Genomic DNA, 27444 nt, shown 5'->3' on the forward strand with positions numbered 1-27444 from the left:
ATTTGGTTTTCCAAATGACCTTCCATCTTTCACAACTTTTAACAGTATGCAAGATCGCTATCCCCACTGCCAGATGCTATCTGTCTGGCATGGAAAACTTAAAACTTTTTTCTAAATGTCTTTAAAGCTGAGATGGAGAAGAATGACTCTCTGCCTTTCACTTTCCGAAGGGTCTAAGGTTGAATCGTGGCTATGCTGTCCTCCCAACACATCACTTATTGATTCTCCCCCATTGTTTCTTATTCATCTAGCCAGTACCACATCTGAAATGATTTTCCATGGAGCTTTATGCTTGACAGACTGAATGGGAGGGGGGATACTTAGAAGGACCAAGGTTCCTATGTTTGTGGAAGAAGTAAGTCAATGCAGCTTCTTAATTAAGTTGGTACATATAGAACTGTCAGTCTGGAACATTCGGTACTTCATATTTTGCCTTGCGTGGTACTAAGAATATTTAGCTTCTCTTCACTATTGACATCACTAATCCATTCTACAGAGAGTGGGAAAAGGTCATTACTACACTTAATATTGCACCAATGACAGTTACAGAAAACCCAAAGTATAGAATATATTCAAGGTGAATCTGGCATAATCCATTTGGCATTTCTCAGTATGTTGTTGTGACTAAAACTTGAGAGAGGTCAAAGCTTATGAAAATGGATGGCATGCCTTGTGTGGCTGTCTCCTGCAGGGTACAATTAAGAGTTAGAGAGATATAGGTTCTTTTCAGAAAAGTGCATCTTCCTTTTCTATTAGGACATGTGAAAATTAGCCCAACTTTATTTTGGATTAGTAGACTTCTGTGTACCAGATCTACCAGGATGATCATATAATGGTCTCCTAGGTATTTATTTATGTTAACAGATAAAATTACCTTTTTTTTTTTTTTCACCATGGGCTTATTGAAACACCAAGAAGTTAAGATACCTTTCTACTTTGGCTCCTAGCTGTCTCTTTTTTTTTCCTTCTTTGAGAAATAACACTTTGAGGAGAACTTTAAATTATACACTGCAATCCCAAATTGTAGTTGTTCTTTCCATTCATTACATGTTGTCCTTTGATATGCTAATATATTAGGCTTCTTGCCAGCCAGATACAGTCTCATAATGTAGGCTGGAAACAGATCCACAGTCTCCTCTTTGATGAGCTTTTTGTTTGTTTTTACTCCTGGGGAGTAAGAATAATGAGTCAGCTCCTAAGACTAATTTGTTCAAAGGAGAAATGAATGGGAAATCTTTTAAATGTACCCAGTACTGCCACCCCTTTACCATTTTGCCTCTCACAGAAGGCAGGTACTAGTCTGACCACACGCAGAATCTTCTCCACCAATAAAAACTCCAACATGCAGGTGGCCCAGAGATGGAAATACTGGGGCAAGCTTTTATCCACCTGGTGCTACGTGCCATCCTAATATTCTTTCTAGCTTTTATACTTCTCTATGAATTGCTTTCGAACCACCTGTTTTGAGATTTTTATTTCACTTTTAACGCTGGTGATCTGGATTGCGCTTCCTGAAGTTCCAGTACTAGGAGACTAAGAGTCAGAAGTAATTTAGAAGTTCACTGGTTTTTGTTTGACCTCTGTGAGGTTTGTTGACAAGACAGTAGAGTTCCCAAAGCGTGGCTTCATTATTTTGTGTTTTGAAGCATATTTATTAGGGGTATATCTTCACACCACCACTCTCCAAGTCTGTCCTAATTAGACAAACCATCCAGGGGTGGTAATAACATTTACAAAGGGAAGAAAGGGGGCATACTCATAGATAAAAGCATTATGTTTGAGCCTTGAAATTAATTAGATATTTCATGCTTGGAAGAAGTATCCCTAACAGGCTTTTTGAATGGAGACATATTCAGAAAGGACCTCTCATAGGAAGGAAAGAGAGCGAGACTAGGTAAACTTATAAAACCTGTGTCTATTGGTATTAATAAAATATAGATGCTCAAAAGTCTGGAAATGCTATACCACTATATGTGGTAGCTGCGTTTATTTACAGATATTTACTTGGGAGTTCCTCTGATTTTAAAATATGGAAGAGATCTGGACCAAGGGATAGAGATGAAAAGATTTCCATGTGGTACTCTCTTTTACATAGGCAATGGGATGCTGGGGCCCCACTTTACGGAATAAGAAGTCTCCGTTGGCCATCAAGGCTTAAATTGTTTTCTCTGGCAAGGTAGAGCAGTTGCAGACACTTAAGAGGAGAATAAGGAGGTCCAGGGCTCCGTTCTTCACTGTATTCTGATAGGATACAGTAAATGTGTGACTGAGACATCACAGGTCCTGATACTCACAAGCCAGGGGGGTCCTTGTGCCTCCATTGACCCAATCAAGGTATGGTTGGAGACAGACGGAGAAGGGCAAGGGCAAACCTTTGGGTAAACAGCCACGCCTCTCACGGATGCCCACCCCCAGCCCCTCTCCCAAAACCTGCTGGAGCACTGCATAGCTAAGAATAACCTGACCTCAAACCTGCCAACCAAGGGCAGAGTGACTTCGACTCCACCTCCACTAAAGATAAACTGCTGTCTATCTCTAAAAACCTCATAAAACGCACCAAAAACCTAGGATGTTTTTGAATGACTTATTGACTTTTCAGATTCTTCTTTAAGCTGTTTTTTAAACTTTAAAGGCAACACTGATAATGAACGCTTCCAAATGGTAAAACAGAAAATCCCCTTCAAATATAACCGGCCCGTAGAAGAGTGGCTGCAGGAAAAAGGTAACTGTCGTTAAAACTTTCATTTTAAAATCATTTGACTCTAAACCCTCATTTTTAAAGCCTGCAAATAAATGTTCCTTAAATGATAATCGCCTGCTGCATAAATGACTGTTTTAATTTTCATTATAATTTGTGTCAGCTTCCACCTGCCATATGTTGATAAATCATGCTGTAATACATTGCCATTAAAATACAGTTAAAGGGACTAACATCTAGTTTTCTATCAGCATGACAACCACCAACAAGAAATTCCAGGAGCCTCTAAAAAAAGAAATGTATTATGGCAATTTAACCACTGCATGACATTATTTGTTAATTTGTTTTAAATTACCTCTTATACCAGAGCTTTCTAAAGAAATTTCAAAAGAACTTATTAAACTTACATCTTGAGGCTGTTTTGGCTTTACTATCTGTAGCATGGTTAACATCAACAACAACAAAAAAATCATAGATTGACTCGTAATTTAAACTGCTTAAACAAATGTTATAAGGGGAGCCATGTTCTTTAACATTTGTTTTTAAACAAGAAAAGAATGAGAAGGATGAATTTTGCCTTCAGAGTTAAACTTACAGAGGCAAATATGTTTCATAAGAGATTAATGACATCCTAGTTACTGATGGAAACTAAAAAAAATAAATAGATAAACTTATTCTACACTTCAGTTGTGTGGTACCTTTGTGTACTTAATGCAATGAAAGTATAAGTAGTTGGAAAATAAAAGGTTAATGGAAGGCAAAACAGCAGTTTCTCATTTGCTGAAGAAAACAACCACTTTGTTAATGAAAGAGGGCAGCGGTTATATGTGATGTTAGAATTTTCTGTGTGGCTCCTCTTCATTGGGAGGTAAACTATTGCCTTTCAATGAAGAAAGACTTCTGACTTGAACAAGCTGGTGACTTTTTTTTTCTTCCTGAGCCAGTAGCTACTCTTCTAGCTTGAGTTTTTTTTTTGTTTGTTTGTTTTCTTAAGGAGATCTTAAGTGAGTTTTTAAAATATGTAGAGATTTGATTGAGTTATTTATAAAAAATAATGGGGTATGTTAATATGCAACTTAAAAAAAGACAAAGAACTGCTACAGTTGCAAGTTGAGTGACAACATTCAGGACTTTAAACACGGAAAATCCTCACTGAGTCTTAACTGTTTGCCCTGTTTTTAACGTACGTGGTCTAATTAAATATAAATTAAGAATAACTCTAAAAAGCAAATAATTTTGTTTAGTAATCACCAGCTCATAAAGTCCCTTTAACATTAGAGATGATGACTGCCTCACTTCTTAAAAAGGAAAAGACAATTTAGATGCATGTCTGAGTCTCATGTGCCTGAGAAAATTGTTTTTGTTTCTTTCAATTTTATGTTAATAATATTTTATTTTATTCCATTGCCTTTTGAAGTCTAAGTTCAATAGCATGCCAGGCATTTTCATTTGTATTAATCATTTTAAAGTTATTAGTAGGCTTTTAGTTTTTCTTCCAATAGCATTGTTATCAGTTGGCTTTGATATAGAAGGACGCTTCCAAACACACAGTAGAGGGAGGTTGAATGGGTGGGACTGGGTAGGGGTGGTTTGGATGGGAGGAAGGGAGGAATTTGTTTCTTAACTGAGTGTGTATGTTTATATATGCAAATAATATTGAAAAGAGTTCTCTGAGAACTAGGGGATTCTCTCTTCTACATTATTTTAGCCAAAATTACTTTTTTCTTTCATTTAGGTAAGTAACATCTATTCATTCTATTGCTTTATCTCTTCCTCTGTCTAGCTAACTTTCCCTTCAAAGAAATAGAAAATGTATACCAAAGGACCTTGCAAGGACAAGGAGTTAGAAAAGAGTGAATCCGGAAAGATGATTAGGCAGAGGCATTAGTAAGTACTTGGACGGCTCTGTCACTTGGACAGAAACAGTTGTTTCTGTCTTTGGAGAGGAGATGTGAGTCACGGCATTCCCTAGCCTGTTTTCTGGCGCTGTCTGCTATTGACTGACTTTCTGACCTTAGACAATCCACTTAACCTCTTTATATCTCAGATTTCCCATCTGAGGAGAGGAGAAATAATACTGCCTATTCCCCAAGGGTGTTCTGAGGTTTAATTAATTAGTCTTTGTGCAACACTGACTGGAAACATGCAAAGATTTAATTTAAGCAGTATGTGAACTTGGTGTCCAAATGAGGGAGCATTTAACGACTTCCAAGAGAACGGGTACCCAAAACAAAACACAAAATAAATTGTTACAAAGCCCATACTGGTAGTGTAGTCAGATTTTATATTATTGGTGATAGATTGGAATCCATTATCAGACTGGGATATAGATAGAATAGTGGTCATCTCTTATTAAAAAACAAAACAAAACATGATTGATCATAATGAGTGACGACAAGGAGACCTGGCCCTGATTCTGAGAAATCTTGGGCAGATGGTACAATGTTCTGCGGTCGGTCCCTTATGTCCTTCACAAGGAGAGGGTTGTGATGATTGTTTCTCACTTACTCACTTACTCCTACTTCCTTGAGAGAGAGAAATTGATCAGAGGAAAAGATGGCAGAAGACTTGAATATCCCACTATTCCTTTAGTGCCTGCCAGCATTACTATTAACCACCTTAATCTAAGGTACGGAGGGCCGAGAAAGGGGTTTAGAACATAACAAAAGTAGATCCAGCCAGAAATAAACCATGAAACAAAGACCCAAATACTTCCTATGGTATGATGGATGCCTGAAACATACACACTCCTTCCCTATTTACCCCACCAGTGTCTTGTGGTCAAGAAATGATTAGTCAGATCTCTCTGTGAAAGCAGGAATAGCCAGAAATGAAGCCATGGTTTAATTGTATAGCCCAGGAAACGTCTTGCCTTGCTCCACATTTGGAGTTAACCATGACAACTGGAATAAAAGAGATCCATCATTTCTAGACAGCTTTGCATTTCAATTCTCTCTGATCTTCCTTTATTTGTAAGCATAGGTGGACTAACATCACTCGGAAAATAAGATGGAGACTATTATAGATGTGGAGTACTTCTGGAAATATTAGAAATGCAAAATCTACTGTAGTCAGTTATAACCATCAACTGATCTTCAGTCCTGGGCTATGTATAAAAAAGTCAATGAATAAGTATTATGGTTGGCCAGCAGTTATGTGAATGGAAGGGATATTATGGCATTGGGGCTATCTGGTGCAAGACACTAAGCTTTAGCCCTACCGATCTCGTATTAGGCAACTTCTTCTTATGTTAAGCTGCTCCAAATGCCTATGAAAAGCTGAGAGCATATTTATTCTCCCCTTCCATCATGGCATTTCTTTCAGTAGTAAGCTTGGGGCTCCCAGAAAAAAAGCTGTTGTCAAAAAACTAAATAGTAATGAGCTCCAGGCCATTACCCAGCATTATTGTGCATTGAACTTTTTGCTGCATCTCATATGAAAAATGAGAGGTCAAAGAATAGGCAATGATGTGTGTGCACAGGGCACTGAAGGAATTGATGGGAAAAGAAATGGAAATCTATTAGATCTATTTGATTAGTCCCTTAGGATCTGGGCAATTTTGTTATTAAAGCCAACAGATTCCATTTCCATGCTCCACATATTTTTATAGACATTATTTTCACTATAACAAAATTATCTGGCCAATTCTCCACAGTGTAGTGTTTAAAGCTCCCAAAGTGGTATTATTTATAAACCATTCTTGACTAATATGCCCTTGAGAGTTGCCTGATGAGTGGATTGGGCTCTTATACAAAGAGTTCCCACTGAGTAGAGGCATTTTCCCATTTCTAACCTCTTCCATTTCACCCATTTTATACATTGAGAAGGAATTCCACATTATATATTAGAAATTCAAGGATACTAATCATTATATAGATTTAAGGGCTTCCCAGGAGGTGCTAGTGGTAAACTCATAAGAGACATGAGTTCAATCCCTAGGTTGGGCAGATCTCTGGAGAAAGAAATGGCAACCCACTCCAGTATTCTTGCCTGGAGAATCCCATGGACAGAGGAGCCTGGTGGGCTACAGTCCATAGGATTGCAAAGAGTTGGACACGACTGAAGTGACTTAGTACACACACAGCACACATAGACTTAAACACCATATAATAATAGTGATAGAAGTTAAGAGCCTAAATATCACAGTATGTCTCTATTCATACTAGAGATCATAGAGCAAAGATCTCAGTCTTTAAAAAAAAATACTCCTTTCAATTAAACAGGTGAGTATACTAGAACATTGTTTTCCATCATTAATAGCTAAAATAATTCCAGCAAGATTAAGGATGACTGGAGCATTGTTTGATCACTAACTAAAATGGAGGAAAAATTCAAAAAGGATAAACTTAATTCCATTAAAAAAAGTTTTTCCATCTTTCTCCATATGGAAAAGCAGACAAATAATCTGGAGAAACAATAGAACAGAAGGTTTTGTCCTTCAAAAGCTAGATTTTTCTGGGAAAGATCTCAAGCTTAAGGAAAGCTTTTTAAAATAGGGATAGTTGGGATGTAAGATAAGTTGACTTATACCATTCTTTGTTCTGCCATGATTTCATTCTGATAGTTTTCTGTACACAGAGCCTAAATGGTTCCCAAAATGGGAACTAACAATAAGGTGAGCTACTGTGTCTTCAATCCATTAACAAACCTGTATATCATTTTAAGGTGTTTTATGTGTTGCCTTTTTCATTAACACCTATCTCTCCTCTAAATTTGTTGATTTTGAATGACGTCATTTTTCTTTCCCCCTTTCTTGCTGACATGATCAATGCCTACTTCTTCTCCATACCTTCAAGAGCGATTTAGTTGTGTGACCATGGTCTCTCACCTTCCCCAAATGAATAAAGACAGGAAGGAATCTGTCATGAAGTTTATGAAATAGCAAGCATGGACAGAATATTATACATTAGGAAAATTTCTAGGAAATCTTTTATTTCCTAGAGGTGTTTATTTTTATAAGTACACAATAGCTGCAGGTCTCTTAATTAAAACCTAATTTAATTTCAGCTAACTATCAGACCTAGTTTTTTAGTTCAGTGTACTGAGTTACCCCACTGAGTTTTTATTTGCCCTATATAATTCTTCTTCATTTTCATTATGTTACTTTGTAAGTTAAAAAAGTCAGTACAATAGGTATTTATGATTTATTCTTATGATCACCTGATCTGGGTTATTTTCTTTTTCTGTCATCCACAACTGTATACCCTGGAAGACTGCAATACCACTCATCATTGAAGCAAGATTTCTCCTGCTTCACAATAAAGAAGTAGAGATTCAATTATTTAGGTTGTCTAGGATATTCAGCTAGACAGTAGAAGAGATAAACATAGGGAAATGTTATTTGCCAATGTCTAGATTGAATTTTTGTTACTTGCCAATACCTCTACTGAATTTTTGCTATCCAATTTTCTCCTCTTCAGTTGCTCAAGGAAGCCTGTTTTGATGTCTGGTCCATTCAGACCAGGTAAGGCAAACAGAGAAAAATGTATGGGAATAATGATGTTTCCTCCACCCAACCCACTAGGCCGGCAGTTAACCATCTTCAACACCCAGGCGCAAATAGCTATCGGCGGAAAGGACAAAGGACGCCTCTTCCAAGGCCAGCTTTCTGGGCTCTATTATGATGGTTTGAAAGTACTGAACATGGCAGCTGAGAACAACCCCAATATTAAAATCAACGGAAGTGTCCGGCTGGTGGGAGAAGTCCCATCAATCTTGGGAACAACACAGACCACCTCCATGCCGCCAGAAATGTCTACCACTGTCATGGAGACCACTACTACAATGGCCACCACCACAACCCGCAAGAACCGCTCCACAGCCAGCATTCAGGTAAGCCTCTCTCCAGCATTTCCTTGGTTCTGCGTCTTTGTCTTTGAGACATTGCTATCATGGTCAGTGTTGCTTTGTAGCTCAAGTGTCTGAATTACTATGTTTGTAGGAAGGCCACCTACAGATGCTCATAGTAGTAAAACCCAGGAGTAAATAAAGACAAAGTAATTGTTAAAGAAATTATAAATGTCTGGTGCGCACGCATGGGTTGTTACTCTTATTATATCCATTACTGAAATGGTAAAGCTGTTATTCAAGGTGAGAGATGGAGAACATTTTCACTATGACATGCTCTCTCCTTTCATTTTATTACCTTTCTTTTCAATAGCAGAAAAAGAAAAGGAGGAAAGGAACATTTGTTATCATAGGAAAGACTATATTCTAGTTAAATTCTACTTGCATCCTCCTGATGGTTTAGTGTTGGGACATGAACTGTTCATTTCTAAGGCTAAGGGGTAGCATTAAATCAAGGGTAGATGAAGCTGAAGTTTCCATCATTTATAAAATGCAACACTTGTATTTTATAAGAGTTGGTTAATCACTTGTTATTTTTGGTCTGCTTTGTTTCTTTTACATCATATTGACCAAAATCCTAATTATATTAGCAAATTTGAAGGTCTGAGTTTAACTATGTAGGGAGTCCTTAGTTTTTATTAATGTTTTTGTCTTGTCACTTAAAAGTAATTGTAGCCAAACTAAAGCTTAATGCTTTGCTGATTACCTTGGCTTCTCATAAATCTCGATATTAGAGGGTAGAAAGTTAGTTGAAGTATTAACCTTAAATGCTCAGGCAAAAAATAAGACATTCCAATTGCTCATGGGGAATTAACCCCTAGCCTAGTTAGTGTCTATAGGAGGTTCAGTAGATCGTACTTGTCCTTTCTGTTTCTTGGTTTAAGATATTATCCAGGGATTCAATTGAGTCTCTGACATCACCTTTCCATTGATTTCACTGGGCACTGTAAACCTAAAGTCAATAATCAATTAAATCTCTGATGTGTTCTCATTCTTCTGAATTAATTTTATGTGAGTTAGGTAGTGGTAAAATTGTCTTCCTTTTCCCTTGTCTTTGAGTAGACATAGCCAGACAGCTGCTTACATGATTCCACAGGAACAATTGGGAGCTGATTCACAGATAATGTTTTCGGTACAATTTTACGTGTTTTAGAAAGGCTACTTGAGAAGCCGGTTACTTCCCAGTCTTAGAGTTGCACATGTTGTTACATTCATACCTATGTACATGCTCAAAAAAAAATAGCCTCTTCTCCACTGATATTAAAGCAATAACTCCTGACACTTCACTCTACTCACTGAAAAGAAGATAAAAGGCAATATATATTTCTATTATGACTCTCTATAGCTCGAGAGCAGATCTGTTTATTGTTGGTGAAAGGATAGTTCTGTCTGCACAGGTCTGGCTCTGTTTCTGTCAGAATACATTCCACTAACTCTGTGGGAAGCAGAGGAGCAAATGGCTTTTTCTTCGTAGGAATGGATGGCCCTGTAGTCTTTTTCGAGGCTGCATTTTTACTGACCTCAGAAGGATTTAATGTTACATGGGGATTCAGGGGCTAAGCCATAATAATGATCAGTTTGGGGCTTTCCCTCCAGGGGAAAATACATAAATAGGAGTAGATTAAGTGAGTATTTGTACAAACTAAGAAAGCCTATGATAGAAGGTACAAAGGTCTTGTAAGTGGTTATGACTCTAGACATCATTGGACCTATTGTCAGTTTAGAGGACAACAGCTGTGGACAGCTGGCAGTGTCATCTCTGACAGCCTCCTTTCGGATGTGTCCCTTCTCCTTTAGTCTAGTAATAATTGGATCACATCTGCATGGCTTTCCTTTTGCTTCTAAAGACAAGGCTATAAAAATGAGTTATAAACCTGTTGATGCTTGTTGTTTTTAAGAGTGTATAAAAGCATAAAGTGCTATTGGAGAAAAGCCAGCAGATGAGCAGAATTGGAATAGATTGGAATGAGAGATTTAAAAGCCCCATATTCTTTGTAAAGATTAGCTAAAGGAAATAACTGTGCCAAGGGTTTTGAACTTTTTGTTTGGCCAGCCAGCCATAAGGATTTTGCCTTGGGCTCTGGAAAAACTTAGGATGGACAGGTAGACACTGCTATATTTAAAATGGATAACCAACAATTCTGCTCTTGTTATGTGGAAGCCTGAAGGACTTTGAGGGAGAATGGATCCATATATATGTACGGCTGAGTCTCTTTGCTGTCCACTTGAAACTATCACCACATTGTTAATCAGCTCCAATACAAAATAAAATGTTTAGTGAATTAAAAAAAAAAGGTTATCCCATGGTGTATATGTACCACAGCTTCCTCATCCATTCGTCTGCTGATGGGCATCTGGGTTGCTTCCATGTCCTGGCTATTATAAACAGTGCTGCGATGAACATTGGGGTGCACGTGTCTCTTTCAGATCTGGTTTCCTTGGTGTGTATGCCCAGAAGTGGGATTGCTGGGTCATATGGCAGTTCTATTTCCAGTTTTTTAAGAAATCTCCACACTGTTTTCCATAGTGGCTGTACTAATTTGCATTCCCACCAACAGTGTAAGAGGGTTCCCTTTTCTCCACACCCTCTCCAGCATTTATTGCTTGTAGACTTTTGGATAGCAGCCATCCTGACTGGCGTATAATGGTACCTCATTGTGGTTTTGATTTGCATTTTTCTGATAATGAGTGATGTTGAGCATCTTTTCATGTGTTTGTTAGCCATCTGTATGTCTTCCTTGGAGAAATGTCTGTTGAGTTCTTTGGCCCATCAACAGTGAACATTCACATACATAAAATTCAATAGCCTGCCTGTCTCCAAGTCTGCCTCTTAAGTACATTCTGCAGATCATATCAAGCTTGTGTTAGGCATGTGGACCCAGCAGCCCTTAGATTCTATCCAAGGTTTTAGACAGTTTCCAGACTGTAAAGACTTTGGGTGAAGAAAGTCACTCTCAGAAGTTCTAATGTGCCCTGTGTGAGCCAGATAATTTTCCTGGATGAAATGTATTCATAAAGATTTGAGCTCTGACTAGCATTGAAACATACATTACCATATATAAAATAGATAGTTAGGGGGGGTTTGCTATATGATGCAGGGACCTCAAATCCAATGCTCCCTGACAATCTAGAGAGGTGAGATGGTGTGGGAGGTGGGATGGAGGTTAAAGAGGGAGGGGGCATATGTATACCTCTGGCTGATTCATGTTGATGTATAGCAGAAACCAACACAATATTGTAAAGCAGTCACCCTCCAATTAAAAATAAATTAATTTAATTTAATTAATTTAATCAAATTTAAAACTTTGATCTTTAAGAAATCTTCAGGAAAAAAAAAACAGGTGAGGAAGACTGGATTTCATGTCCATAGATTCATCATTCATGTTTTCACCTATGTGTGAAATCTTACAGCCATTTCCAAGTGACTCTGTTCAGTCCTCCTTGTCTTTGATAATATTGCTAGAATAGAGTTGCCCTAAAATTTGACTCTTCCAGGAGAAACAAAATAAGCTTGTGCATTCACAAGTATAAATATCTGGTTATTTAAAAACCCACTGGTTATTTCTTTAAGCATAAGGTAAAAAAAAATCATTTGAACAGTTCATTTCTAATAGACCTTGGTTAATGTTGACTTCAGATCAAAGAAAAACTATTAAGTGCTTTTAGTGATGCTCTTAGCCATGTGTGAAGGTGAACAAAGAGTTTTTGAACTGATGGCCCTCTAATGCTCCAGCCTCCTGGAAATAATTAGCATTTTGATCTTTCTAATGTACTAATGTGTTACAAAATACTTGTGAATTACATGGAGTATGTTCAGTTATTCACAGCTATGGTGCCAAGCATTAAGTCTTTACCCTACATTAAGAAGGATGTCTCTGGTTACTCCCCTGATTGAAAAAGAAAGTTAAGGTTGAGAGAAAGCAAATGGATGGGTGATAATTCTCAAATAAAGATCTGGCACTTAGTAGGTGCTCAATAAATATTTGTTGAATAAATCTGAAAACAAGATAGACTTTATAATGTACTTTATCATTTAACAATCAGAGTGGCATGGCTTATGAAAGATTTTCCCTCTAAGATGATCAATGGACTTTTGACAATTGAAATTTTTCTTCCCCTCAGTGGTAAAACTATAGAAGACTGATGAAATGCATGTACTTGAAGTCAGATTGTCTGAGTTTAGAATCTAGTTTCCTCTTCATATTAGCTAAGCGACCCTGGGGAGGTCACATATGTTGTGGTTACCTAGCTGTGGAAACAACCTGTCATCATTTAGTAGTTTGAAACAATTATGTCATTAGATCTCACAGTTTTACGGATCAGAAATTTGGGCAGGGCTCAGCTGGCAAACTCTGAAAGCCAAAGGAGAAGGGGGAGGCAGAGGATGAGATGTTTAGATAACATCACCGACTCAATGGACATGAATTTGAGCAAACTCCAGGAGACAGTGAAGGACAGAGGAGATGAGTGGTCTGTCCATGGGGTTGCAAAGAGTCGGACATGACTTAGTGACTGAACAACAGCAAAAACAGCAAGACATTCTTCTGCCTCACGTGGAACTGGCTGTCGCTCAGTGGCCACGCTGGGCTGGAGGCTCTGGCTTCACAGATGCACCTGGAGCCTCAGTGGATGAACAGTACTGGACTCAGTTGTGAACATGTCACTCTCCGTGTCTCTAGGACTCCTTTCATGGGGACTTAGGTCTCGTGGAAAGAGTTTTCCAAGTCTTGGATACATGGAGAAAGGAGCATATCTCAGGTTGGTTGAATGTACAAAGCTAAATTGACAAAGTCAGAGATGATGATTCCTAGAGAGAGAGCCAAGTTCAACTAGAACAGAGAGTGTACAGAGGAGGGTTGGTGGGAGATCAGGGACTCAGATTCTGAGTGTCTTGGCCTAAAACTCCCTCAAACAGAAGAGGTCCTAGAGGGGAGAGCTAGATCAGGTTCCCTGTAGGTTTCACTACCAGAGACGCCCCCAAGATCATGCAGGCACGTCCATTACCTGATATCTGACCCCAGTGCTGGGGAGTGACTGTTGTGATAGGTCAGTTTCTAAAATGGAAAAGTTCAATTCAGGCTGCATTCACATTCCTGAGTCTTCAATCAGGACAGAAGGGCAAAAGTGAGAAATAAAAGTCTTTTAGGGATCACTGTCAGCCACTAGGACATAAATGTTCTTGCAAGAGGCCAAGAGGAAAATAGTTCCAAGAGTAAGGTATATTCTCTTCCCTTATTAGTTATTAGTTATTAGTCAAGAAAGAACTCAGTGTGTTCTGTGCAAATCACCATTTGGAATAGTTTTTAAGGTTTTAGCAGAAGACTGATTATGACCCACTTTTTCTGAACTGCGCATTGGTAGTCACCTTGGCATTGGCCAGGGCTGCCTGACACCAGAAAATTACCAGAAAATCATAACACTCAGTACTGAAACTACTCCCAATAAACAATAGAAATGAAAGATGTAAAAGTTTTCTGAGATTTCATTCTTTTCTTGAACTCACAAGTTTGGTGGGAAAAACGTGGACCACTTTCAAAAATTGCAGAAGGAAGCCACAGTTTTTCAGCTTTTGTAACAATACCTTCATGGAAAGTCCTCCGTCTGCTTTTACCCTGGGGATGGTCAGAAGCACCCTTCAGCCTTGATATTATTTATGGCAAAACAACAAACCAAAACTTGTGATTAAAAATTTAATCCTTTACGTGTGTGTGTATGGCTGAGTCACTTTGCTGTTCACCTAAAACTGTTAGAATATTGTTAATTGGCTATAACCCAGTATAAAATTAGAAGTTAAAACAGACAGAAAACCAGCAGGCTGACCTGCCAAAAAACAATGATCCTTCTCCCTGCATGTTCCTGATGGAGTCCCAGTGTGCTGAAGGGAAGAGAGAGTAATTAGAGTCAGAATTTCTCATTGGACCCTATGTTCTTCCAGTTTTTTAGCTATGTATCTCTGCATGAGTTGATTAGCCCATCAAAACTTCAGTTCTATTATCTATAAAATAGGCTCAAGAGCATCTTTACCATAGGCTTGTTGTGAATAATACATACAACCACATGTGGAAAGAACTTAGGCCATGCCCTATTCCATCAGTTTTCACTAAATGCTAGACATTCGGAAAACTGCTTCAACCCAAGAGACTCTCCCAGGACTCACAGATCCTCATAGAGCTTAGCCTTCTTGTATGGTTGGATAAGCACAAAAACAATTGTGTCTACACCCACACAAACCCATTATTACCCAGGATTTCCTTTGAGGGTTCCAGATTGAATCATAGCCCTGAACTCATCAATTAGAAGGAATTTATGGAGTAGGAGTTAGCTGAGTGGTTATTACATACAAAGCTTTTTGTTAGGATGAAGCGTGTGAAGCTGCCAGTTTTGTGGGAGCAGAGTGGTCGGATATTCGCAACTTCATATGGTTCCACAAATACACGACACATTCATTTTCAGTATGCTGTTATCCATGGGGTTTTGAGATTCTGCCTGGAACAGGTTTCTGAAGGTTCTTTGAATAATCAGACTGTCTTGGATTGGGATACAAGATTCATCTACCTTATTTCAAATGCCATGCTCTAATAGGAGGTAAATTATGTTATACTTACCCCCAAATCACCCCTCTGGGCCCCTCTACCTTCTTCCTGCTGCCATCAGCTTGATAGAAGTGAGATAAGGAGTCCGCACAGTTTTCCATCCCTCGCTTTAACCATAAGACAGCAGAGCCTCCAGGGGAAGTTTATTTTAGGATCGGGGCTCAACTAATATTGATTAACGGCCTTGCATAACGTGGGGCTCCAGGGCTCATTCCTTTCCTGCCAAGCCTCATAACTGGGGGAGGCAATGAAGATTTGTCTGTCTAATTAGCCTTCAGCTGCCAGCCAAGAAATACCTTCTGTTTCCTCTTTACCCTCACGCAGGTACTTTCTTTTCCCCTCTTGGAGAATAATTGGGGGTGGGGGGAATGGACTCTAATTTACTCATTACCTAGTAGAACCCTCCAGTGACATTTTCTTTCTGGAATTGCATAGTTCTAATGGGAAAAAAGGGAACTTGATGGGTTTACCTACCTCTTAAAGACTTAGGTGTCAGCAGTACAAAGAGATCAGTACTTCCCAAAGCTGAAAAAGTCCATGAAAGGATCTCTGAGAAGGTCCTCATCACATACAGGCAGGAATTCTGCAAGATGCTCAGATAAGTTGTAGAGATGCCCTTCTAATTAGCATGTAATATTTATAGGGTAGAATCTCTGGCCAGAACTGCGAATAAAGCACTGGATCTTATTTTTAGCCATCTGAATAGCTGAGAAGGAGGTGCAGTCAGGTCTTGGCTGCTCACTATGGAGGTCTTCAAATGTTTCTCTTTTCTTTTTGTAGTTCCGCAAGTGGGATCTTCAGCTGAGGCATGTGCACTCTAAGTTAAGGCATGTGAACTCTTACTTGCCTCGTGTGATACCTAGTTCTTCCACCAAGGATCCAACCCTGGCCTCCTCCATCAGGAGCATGGAGTATTAGCCACTGGACCTCCAGGGAAGTCCCCCCAATGTTTCTAAAGCTCTAAGTGATTGTCCAATCACCTAACAGACTACTTGGCCAAGTATAAAGCCTGTATCTTTACCGCGTGCCATATGAATCTCTTCCCTGCTCTCTCTCTCCGACCGTGTTTTCTACCATCTCGCTCCAGGCACACAGGTCTCCTTGAGCTTCCTTGAACTTAGATCCAGGAGAAGGGAGAGATGAGCAAGGGCCATGCAGATGCAGAGTCTGATCTTGTCTCTATTTAACATATTGACTTTTTGCTGATCAAGGATTTTTTTTTTTTTGCATTGATGCTGACTTCACAACATTGCCATAAAGTATTCTTTCTCTCTGATGACTGAGTTTGAGGCCATTCCTTTAAAGGTTACACAGTGGATGAGCCACCTCCTTAGTCCCAGCCCTGCTCCAGTGTACCAAGTACAGGTTTCCCCTGCAGGTGCTTCTGCCTGGTGCAGCTCTTCCCAGCATGCCTCACTGCCTTGCTGTGTCCAGACCTCTGCCTGGTGCAGCTCTTCCCAGCATGCCTCACTGCCTAACTGTGTCCAGACCTCTGCCTGGTGCAGCTCTTCCCAGCATGCCTCACTGCCTTACTGTGTCCAGACCTCTGCCTGGTGCAGCTCTTCCCAGCATGCCTCACTGCCTTACTGTGTCCAGACCTCTGCCTGGTGCAGCTCTTCCCAGCATGCCTCACTGCCTTACTATGTCCAGACCTCTGCCTGGTGCAGCTCTTCCCAGCATGCCTCACTGCCTTGCTGTGTCCAGACCTCTGCCTGGTGCAGCTCTTCCCAGCATGCCTCACTGCCTTACTGTGTCCAGACCTCTGCCTGGTGCAGCTCTTCCCAGCATGCCTCACTGCCTTACTATGTCCAGACCTCTGCCTGGTGCAGCTCTTCCCAGCATGCCTCACTGCCTTACTGTGTTCAGACCTCTGCCTGGTGCAGCTCTTCCCAGCATGCCTCACTGCCTTACTATGTCCAGACCTCTGCCTGGTGCAGCTCTTCCCAGCATGCCTCACTGCCTTACTATGTCCAGACCTCTGCCTGGTGCAGCTCTTCCCAGCATGCCTCACTGCCTTGCTGTGTCCAGACCTCTGCCTGGTGCAGCTCTTCCCAGCATGCCTCACTGCCTTACTATGTCCAGACTTCTGCCTGGTGCAGCTCTTCCCAGCATGCCTCACTGCCTTGCTGTGTCCAGACCTCTGCCCATAGGGCACCTTCTGGAGCGGCCCTCCTTGACAGTCCCCTGTGAAATAGCGCCCCACTCCCTGTCACCTTCTGCTTCGTGGCCTCTCAGAGCAGTCATCTCTACCTGACATGATATCACATGTTTGCTTATCATCTCTATTTAGTGAAATGTGAGTTCTAGGATGGCAAGATATTCGTTTCCAATGCTATCAGGGCATAGAGTAAGCTCTCAGTCAGTATTGCTGGAGACAGATGGGTGGACAGCAATCTGCTAGCACCTTTGCAGGGAGTTCACAGGTCTCATGATGCTCACAAACCGAATCCCACTTCCAGACACTCTCCCCACCTCTGCCGCCTCAGGAGGCCCATGCTCTGGCTCTCTGATGAGGCTCACCCGTAGGAATGGTAGTCAGGAGCAGTTTGTTTGTGGGATGGAACTGGTGCCCTCTGCAGTGAAAGCACGGATTCCTAACTACTGGACCAACAGGGAATGCCCTCAGCAGCGGCTTTGCTGCTCTGGACTCCTTGCCTTGTACAGTTGCTGAGTCTGATGTTGCCTTTATTTAACATGTTGATTTTTTGCCCATCAAGAAATCTTAAGAATAAGAGTCCAGAGATGTCTCCTTGTATCTGGTATGTGAGATTGTTCTTGTTGATTTCTGGTCTTAAATTCCCTTTCCTTAGAAATTATTTGCCATCCTAATAGCAAAGGTGGTTTCTAGTGCTTAGAGTTTTCAAAGCAGTTTTGAACGTGTAATCTCATCCACTTTCCCTGTCCAATTTGTTTGCCATATTCCTTTCCCAAATTATTTAATTCTTAATTCTCCTAAAGCGTACCTTTATATATCAGCAAATAAAAAGTATATTAATGGACTGGTGCTTCTACTCTGTTCTATTGGTATGGATAGAAAATTAACCAAGGGCTAATTTGCCTGGTTGTGCACATGTGGGTGGGAGTCTTCTACCTACTTTAAGTTACTTTTTTTGTTTTTCTCTAATAACTAAGTTGATGATTCAGACAGTAAAGAATCTGCCTGCACTGCAGGAGACCTGAGTTTGACCCCTGGGTTGGGAAGATCCCCTGGAGAGGGGAATGGCTACCCACTCCAGCATTCTTGCCTGAGAAATACCATAGACAGAGGAGTATGGTCGACTACAGTCCATGGGGTTGCAAAGAGTCAGACTCCACTGAGCGATTAACAACAGCAAACAGCTAAGTATGTTATAAAAGTGAAAGTGTTAGTCTCTCAGTCGTGTCTGACTCTGCGACCCCACCTGGCTCATCTGTCTGTGGGATTCTCCGGGCAAGAAGACTGGAGTGGGTTGCCATTTCTATGAAACTCTTTATTCCTGGTCTTGACTCTATGGTTTATGTGGCTCCATAGTTTGTGATCCTTTGAGAAGAAGATTTTGGAAGATACTATGAGAAGTCACTAGATTGAGAGAAGGAATAATCTCTACATAGCTCCTCACTCAACATTCATGCCCTGGCACAGTGCCAGACCCAAAGTGGGGCTCAATCAATGTTTGTTGAAAGAAAGGAAACTGCATTAAGTGAATGAATGCTTATCTGCAGAGGGAAGAAGCAGATCAGGGGGCAATGTTATTGATGCTCAAGGTCTACAGAGACAGCTGTGAGAAAGCAGGCTCGTATGAAGGAGAGAGACCTGGGCAGCAAGAGTCAGGAGACTTCATTTGTAGATAAAATGCTTTAAACCATGACTCAAGGTGGGGTTTCATTCATCAGCTTTGGGATGGCTAGGTTGCTTCTTGAAGCTTAGTCTTACCACCGACACAAGGAGATGATAACATCGACTTCATGGATAGGTTATAATAATACAAGTCAACAGTGCAAATTGGTGCAACTCAACAGATCATTGTTATTGTTATTTTAAATGGGATTCTAATCCAGGTCTCTTTGGCATCTAACTTTTGGTTTTTATTCTTTAATTAGTCATTTGGCCTATGACAGGGCAATTAGCTTCCTTGGGTCTCCACTCTTTCCTCATCTAACAAATATAAGGGTAGATTCACTTGGTTTCCAATATCTTCATTTTCCTAACAGTAGCTAACAGGCCGCCTTGCGCATCCAGTGACAGTGAATGGATGGACAAATGAATTAGAGGGTGGAGGGAAAGAAAAGTTGAGGAGAAGAAAGCAGAGAGCAAGCAAAAATACTCTGTAATCATGTTGCTGTAAGAACAATCTGTCCATTTCCCAGATTGGATGGCTCATGTTGAGAGGAATGCATAGGATGTAATTCAAATTATAATGCAAATAATGATTTATTTTTGTACCCCATGCCTCCCTTTGCTGAAAGCTTTCCACAAACAGAAGGAGTTCTACAACGACTACCTCTATGTGGAGGATAAAACACTTAATAAATGTCTCAGGAGTTGTCGAAAAGAATCAATGATTCCAGTTTAAGCTAAGGTCCAAGAATTTTCTTTTTCTCTGAAAATGCATCTCTTTCTATTTATATATGACAGGGAAATGACTTTAAGCAGCAATCTTTGCTAACCAGGCTTCAAGATGGATATTTCCATTCTGCCTTTGACAAGGCTGTAGGAGGGATGGGATGTGCTTTCATATCTTCCTGGTGTATGTTTGAATGATTGTAAAAATTAGAAACACACTGAGGCTGTTATGACAGCCCTGCCTTTTGAAACCTTCTAATTAAAGCCTGGGGTTGTCTAGAGAGCTAGTTCTGTTAGCTAAATGGATAATGTAAGGTTCTTCTGTGTGTTTTTTTTTTTTCATCATCCAGAGATGAGATGTCTGGGGAAATAAGTATACACCATATCTGTGGTGGCCAGCAGTCACTGAGAGAATGACTTGGTGGAAATTTGATTGACTTATGTGTATAATGTGGTCTCGTCTACCTCTCATTTTATCTGCATGTGTGTGAGGGGGGAGAGAGGATGCTCGTGTATGTTCACATGTATTAGCTAAAACAGTGAAACTTACATGTTCTGAAACTTACATATATGCAGATCACCTGGGTGATGTGATTAGCGAGCAGACTCTGAGTCCCTTCTAGGCAGGGCTAAGAGCAAGCTAAGATAGCATCCCTGACCCAATGGGCATGAATTTGAGCAACCTCCAGGAGCTGGTGAAGGACAGAGGAGCCTGGCGTGCCGCCGTCTGTGGGACTGCAAAGAGCCGGACGAGGCTGAGCCCCTGGGCAACAACAGGGTCTAGCTATCTAGCTCCCACTGATATCAGGCTGCAGTTTGTGGATCTCACTTTCTGGAGCAAGGATCTCGGAGGTGTTTATAGTTCTTTGTTGAATAGTAGTAGCACCTATCTATTTCCTCCGAATGGTCTCCCCAAACTTAATTCAAACTTAATTCTTCAAAACAGGAAATGTTGTTAACCTGCAGCATTATGTAAGGGAAAGAGACACTACCCAGCTGAGGATTCACCAACAAAAATATATCCCATCAGACAGTCCTGCTCATGGTTCCACTGACCCCACTCCCCCCCACCTCCCGTCCCTTCCTCTGCTACATACCCTCAAGCAGATGCAAAAAAACAGTAGGTAGAATTTAACTTGTCACAATATATATCCTGGTTTCTGAGAGGTGACCTCCAATGAAAGCAGAAGGACATGAATGATTTTAATCCACAGTAACAATGGGAAACCAGTCCTGACCATCCTGAGCGGTCTAAATATATGAAATGACAGATTTTTCTCCTCTGCCTCTTCACGTCCTCCTCCCAGATAGTGAGCGAGACACGTATTCATGCACACACAACTCACACTGTAATGCACAATGAAATTTCACCCGGCCTTTATCTCCAAGCTGCTGTTCTGATGATTAATGCCCCATTGGTTGGGAAGCTATTCCACCGAAGAAAGACAAGGAGAGGGGAAGACACATGAAATATATCTCTGAGGCCATTTCTCATTATTATTATTATCATTATTAGCTCCTTACTGCCCTATCTATCCTGTTAGAGAATGCTTGATCTATTGGCAAGGGGGAGGGGATGACATTTGAAAGAGGATTTCACGAGGGAGAAATGAACAAGGACAAAGATAGAAATAGACACTTTTTACTAACGAGGACTGTCCTGGATGGGGTTTGGTGGTGGTTGTCATTTATTTTTGGTTTTGTTTGCTGATTCCATTATTTTTGTTATTTTCATTTTAAAGCCAGATATAATAGATGCCTCCATCTGTGTCTCCTGTTCTTTTTTTTCCCCCTCCTAGGCATTTATTTGTGCATATGTTCTTTTGTCTTTATTGAGTCTCTGTCTGCAAGAATCAATATGATATAACATATGCAAATGTTATTCCTGACCACTTATGCAAAAACTGGTCAGAATAATTTCATTGCTTTGTAACTCCCATAATATAATTGTGTCCATATCCTGGTTGATTTCAAGTTTCTGAAAAGGCTACTTTAAAAATAAATAATTCTATGTATGTATGTATGTATGTAATCAGACACACTGTGGTGTGATTCTCTCCTGTTTCCCATTCAAAGAAAGGATGATTGCTAAGTAATTTCTAGCTCTGTCATTTATGAAGACCACATAGCAATGGTCCTTGTGGGAAAGATGGAACAATACTAAAAGCACTATTACAACACGTGTCTACTGATAAAATGGCAGGTTCATTTACCTAGACAGAGAGTACTATAATCTTAATTTAGAAAATGCTGTCTTTCCAAAGTTGAGTTTATGAAGATATAAAATACATAACTATGGTACCCACATGTGACTTCAATTTTAGTTGGATTTGTATTCAGTTAACAAATATTTTAGTAAATTGAGTGTCTAGTATGGGTCACACACCTTTCTAGGCATTTCGATTATAGACATACGGAAAACAGACAAAAAGTCTCTCTTCTCTGGGGCATATACTCTGTTACTGAGTATGGAGTGCCTTATGAGACCCAGACTTTGGAGAAACCAAGGATGAAGTAAATATGAAAGTGAAAGTCGCTTGGTCGTGTCTGACTCTGCAAAGCGAAGTAATTATACTTCTGCCTTAAATGAACCCATAGTCTGGGAGTACTCTCAAATATTGTCTAAATTTGAGCAGACTCATTTTTAGGTCAGTTTTCTACAGAAACTCTAGCACACTGGTCTGCTATTATAGTTGCAGGAGCAGCAACTGTCTGTGTTTATACAGGTCAGCTCAATTGAAGAATAACAATTAAAGAATAATGTCTTTAATTTCTACTCAAAAGAGAAAGGCAATCTTCAAATGTGAACAGTCTCTTTTCAACTAACAAAGATGGCAACCATAAATCATGTTAAAATAAAATTGTTGTGTTTGAAATGTATTTTTGTCTCAAGGACTAAGTCTATAGTATTTATTGCAAATATTTTATTAGTTTGAGATTATAGTCTCATAGAATGTTTATATTCAAAGAATCTCTGATGCTCAGAATCTGAGAATCTCAGAATCTCAAAAATCTCTAATTTTTGAGTTCCACACAATGAGTAGAACTTTAGAGACGGGCCAACCCCATTTCATCAGTCAAAGCCATCTGTCCAGGGGCAAATTACTTGCCCACCTTCTGTAATTTAAACAATAAGCATTGGTCTAGTGATTAGGAATTGGCACTTTCTCTGACAGGGCCCAGGTTTGATCCCAGGTTGTGGAACTAGGATCCCACAACCTGCACAAAACAGCCAAAAAATAAATAAAATAAACAATAAACATATATTAATTTGATGCTTTCATTTAATTTATCTAAATAATGCATCTACATAACTTAAAACTGAACATAGCACCCAAACTCTCATTACTACAGGGCAGAGGCATCATTACTTTAGCTGCTAGGAGGGGTAGCTGCTGTATTTTTAATAGGGATTTTAATAGGTATGTATTATATTTAAATTTACTCTCAATGCAAAATTCCAGTAAGAATTATTATACTACCAACTCCTTCTGTATACTGAGACAAAGCTTTCCTTAGGGTCCTCTATTTTTGTGGGTTTTCTTTTCTTTTTCTTTTTTTGCTTTCCCTCATATAATATTCTCTAGCCATCTCAGAGAGCATAGGAATTAAATAATACATATAAGTGCTTTGAATATTTTGCATTCAGAAATGAGCATAGCTGTCTCTTCCTTCACACCAGCTGCTTCTATTTTTGAGATGAGCAAGAATTAGAATAGTCACTTTGGAATTTTTATGCTATGCAATGTCAGACAATGTGTTTGCATGCCACTGGGTTCCATCAAACAGTGTTTGGTGATAAAGTCTATCCACTTGGCTCTCAGTTTCTTTCAGCTTTATCACTGTAATATATTTATTAGCTTTCCTTTACATGTGCTAGTTGATGTAGTACTGTAGAAAAAGAATCACTCCACATATTCCTTGCAACTCAAGAGGAATAATACATTCTAAGAGGACAAATGAATCTCCACCAAAAAAAAAAAAATCAGTGAGTTCATGTTAGATATTCCCTGGTGGATCAGACAGTAAAGAATCTACCTGCAATGCAGGAGACCTGGGTTCGATCCGTGGGTCAGAAAGATCCCCTAGAGAAAGGGGTGGTAACCCACTCCAGTATTCTTGCCTGCAGAATTCTATGGACAGAGGAGCCTGACAGGCTACAATCCATGGGGTCACAGAGAGTCGGACACTACTGAGCAACTAAGTCTTTTCACTTTCACTTTCTTCATATATGGATATAGACACAGGAAGTAGGATTTGATCAACTGATTACACTAAGGATGAGCCAAAGATTACATCTGTTGGAGGAGAGATGATTGGAGGCCAGTGTGAGCAAATCACAAGTAGGAGGTTTCAGGGGAAATTTAAGTAAAGTTGGTGAGGATGTCCCCAAGGTTATTTCTATAGAGACTCATTGCTATCAACATTGCCAACCAGTAAACAAAGATTGCTAGAGGCTCTGAAGTAGATCAAAATAGTTGAAGAAGAGGATAATAACAAAATCTACTCCCAAAGCCATACTGAAAACACCATACGGCCATACAGAGAGCACCTATAAATGTTCTTTTGACTCCAATAGCTACAGGGTAATTCATGTTTTTTTAATTTAGAGGACTTGGGGTGAATGTCTAGACAACTCATTTTTGTTATGTTATACTCAGCAGTATGCATAGCAATAACTAGAGGGAAATATAAATCACATAAAACAATGCCACTCAAGTCATTGATAGGAGGGGGATTAAGGTATGTCTGTGCTCTCTCTCTCCCCCTCATTTTCAGTAAACTACATTCTTTTTTTTTTTTCCTTATCCTCTTAGGTATTTTTATAAGAGAGTTTTCCTCTTTCTTCTGTTGTAAACATTTTCTCCATCTCAACATCCTTTGTAAATTCAAGAAACATTTTCCTTTGCAATGTACAATGAAAGGCGATTATGTTAGAAAATATCAGAGATGGCTTTGTCATGTCTGAAGGTGTTAAATCATGTTGTGTCCTAAAGAGCTCGGTAAATGAGGCCAAGGGAATGATTTGACAATTGAACAAGGCTTCAGTCACCTCTCCCAGCCTTCCCCAAAGCTCCCTGAGGAGAGAGAGATTCAGGTGATGGTTGAAAGTCTCTTTCCTTGAAAGGACTCTGGAGATTCTGGCAAGCGTTATTTTGGGTTTTGCTTGCAAGGCAGAGCCAGCATTTGCAAAGGGGGTCATTGTAGTCTTTTTTTCCCCCCAGCATTTAATTTGAATTCAAGATGGTGTGAGGGAATTAAAGGAGGAAGATTAATTGCTCAGCAGTTAGTAGCTACTGCCTACTGTATGGAAGGATCTGCATAGGGACAGAAGGGTGAATAAGACAGATATTTGCTACCTGTCTTCATGGAGCTTACATAGCAGGAAGAAGGCATAAAACAAACTAATTTCACAAGCAACTATTTAATCAGAAGATGAGTTCAACGAAGGAGGGCGAGCTGCTGAGAAAGCTGAAGGAGATCTGAGCTAATGTTCTGGTGTGGCAAGAGTTTCTTGAGGATGCAGTGTAGGAACTGCACTGCTCAGGATGAGAAGTTGGTAAGCAGGGAGGAGAACAAGGCAGTGTTGTAACCCAAGAGAAGAGCCGGTGCTAAAGCCTTGCTATAGGGAGCATGCTGTGTCACGTTTCGGGTTTTTAGTCTACAGTTTCGCTCTGAAGTCTTGAGACACACCAGATCTGACCATGTTAACTGACCAGGAGGCCACCCATAAGGAACCCGGCAGGATGAAGCACCATCAACTACTATGACAGAGTGATGTGGGGCTGGTTTGAATGCGTTTCCAAAGCTGGATTGAATGGCACGCCATGTTGAGTGGGCTTCATAGTCTCCTGTTCTGAACCCGCTAGATTTCTGGCTGCCTGGTGTGCCGTGGTTTCCTCAGTGACAATCGGAGATACAAATAATTTAAGCCAAAGCCTCACAGATGCGTATGTAAGAACTGATACAAATCATGAATACACTGTGCTTAGCACAGTTATGCTCAATACATTGAACTCTATTTGCTAAAGAGTGACCATACACATTGAACAGATCATATGTCACAGATGTCATGTCATAGACCCTCATGTATCATAAAGTCAAGAAACCATCTAGTTGGGGATTTCCCTGGTGGTCCAGTGGTTAGGACTGTGCGCTTTCACTGCTGAGGGCCCAGGTTCAGTCCCTGGTTGGAGAACTAAGATCCCACAAGCCAAACAGTGCAGCCAAAAAACAGCAACAACCACAGAAAAATTAGTATGTGTTTGTATCTAGGTTTCCAGACTTTACAACCATGATGGATATCACCTCCTTGTTTCTTTAAGAGAACACTAGTAACCAGGAATCAGTAATTTGAAAACATCTAACTCTTCTTCCCGGGACTTCCCAGGTAGCTCAGTGGTAAAGAGTTGGCCTTCCAGTGCAGGAGATACTGGAGACATGGCTTCGATCCCTGAGTCGGGAAGATCTCCTGGAGAAGGAAATGGCACCCCACTCCAGTATTCTTGTCTGGAAAATCTCATGAACAGAGGAACCTCGGGAGACGGTCCAGGGGGGTCACAAAGAGTCAGATACGACTTAGCGACTGAACACACACACACATAATTCCTCTTCCTCCTTTCTTATGCTTTGTCTTGGTGGTTTTTTTTTTTTTCTTAGTAAAAACTGTGAAGCTCAGTGGAAGTTTTCCTGCAGTTTGATTACCCTCTCTATTTAATTTTGTAATAAAAACTCTGAACCAGAATCTGAAGATAATGTGCCCAATTCAATTCATATGTCAATTTCTTCTTAATTGTAATTATTTTCTCTAGTTCTTCCCACTCTTGCTGCCCAGGCATAGCTGAGGCTCGGGTGATTATAAGACATCATGCCTATGCTGTCAATTATGCCTCCTGCTTTCAGATTAAATTCATTTAATACCATTGTTCTGATTATTAGTAATAATAGCGGGCATCTCCAGCCAAAGCTGGATGAGTAGTTTTCACAGTCTTTGCCTCCAAACTTAACATGTTTTAGTTTTTTACACAGATGGTTTCTTCCTTCTTTAATGGTGTGGAGTGTTCAGTTTACTGTGTTGCATTTAAATGCTATTTAGATCATATAAAATACAAGGCTTTCTCAGACGTTTCTTCTTGGTGTGAAGTGATGGTCTGTTTCCCCAGGTGTAGTTCTCACCAACTACTGGATGTCAGTGGAGGCTTCTCTTAGTAACAGGACTACAGCTTTGAAGAAGTATTTGAACTGGCAAAGGATGTCTGTGGGCTGTTCAGTCGTTCTCAGAAAGGCCCCAGGTTCTTATCCTCAAAAGCACGCGTGGCTTTGACTCCTGTGATGACTCCAAAGCAAACACTTATCTGTCTGCCTTTTTACTGAAATGTCCACAGTGCCACCACTAACAAAGCAGCAGAATGGCCCAGCCAACTTAAAAAGAGTTTTAGCCTTTCAGCAACATATTAGTTCTTTCAAACTTCTTTCCCAAACTCAAATCTCAATTTGTTTTCTGTGCTTAAAACTACATTTGTAATAAGATCACCCAGACAGCATCAGGAAAAGAGATAAGAAAAAGGCTTGGTGGAGAGTCCAGGCTTTTATTTTATTATTTTGCACTTGATGTTGTGTTAGTTACTCAGTCATGTTCGACTCTTTGCAACCCCATGGACTTTAGCCTGCCAGGCTCCTCCGTCCGTGGAATCCTCCAGGCAAGAATACTGGAGTGGGTGGCCATTCCCTTCTCAGAGGATCTTCCTGATCCAGGGCTGAAA

The 27444-nt window shown here is 40.1% G+C and overlaps 1 protein-coding gene across 30 annotated transcripts in view; it reads left to right on the forward strand.

Moving 5' to 3' along the window:
- The window catches only part of NRXN3 (neurexin 3), a 1774064-nt gene that overhangs the window by 1594701 nt on the left and 151919 nt on the right, over nt 1-27444 (forward strand). For 21 of the 30 annotated variants that reach the window (XM_070469697.1, XM_070469702.1, XM_070469686.1 and 18 more), the window contains 2 exons: nt 2633-2722; nt 8223-8530. In XM_070469697.1, the coding sequence (XP_070325798.1) occupies nt 2633-2722; nt 8223-8530 (398 nt within the window). The remainder of the gene's footprint in view (nt 1-2632; nt 2723-8222; nt 8531-27444) is intronic. The other 9 variants (XM_070469694.1, XM_070469707.1, XM_070469695.1 and 6 more) reach the window with 1 other exon arrangement.

This window comes from Odocoileus virginianus, chromosome 6, assembly GCF_023699985.2.
Source record: "Odocoileus virginianus isolate 20LAN1187 ecotype Illinois chromosome 6, Ovbor_1.2, whole genome shotgun sequence".
Taxonomy (NCBI): Eukaryota; Metazoa; Chordata; class Mammalia; order Artiodactyla; family Cervidae; genus Odocoileus; species Odocoileus virginianus.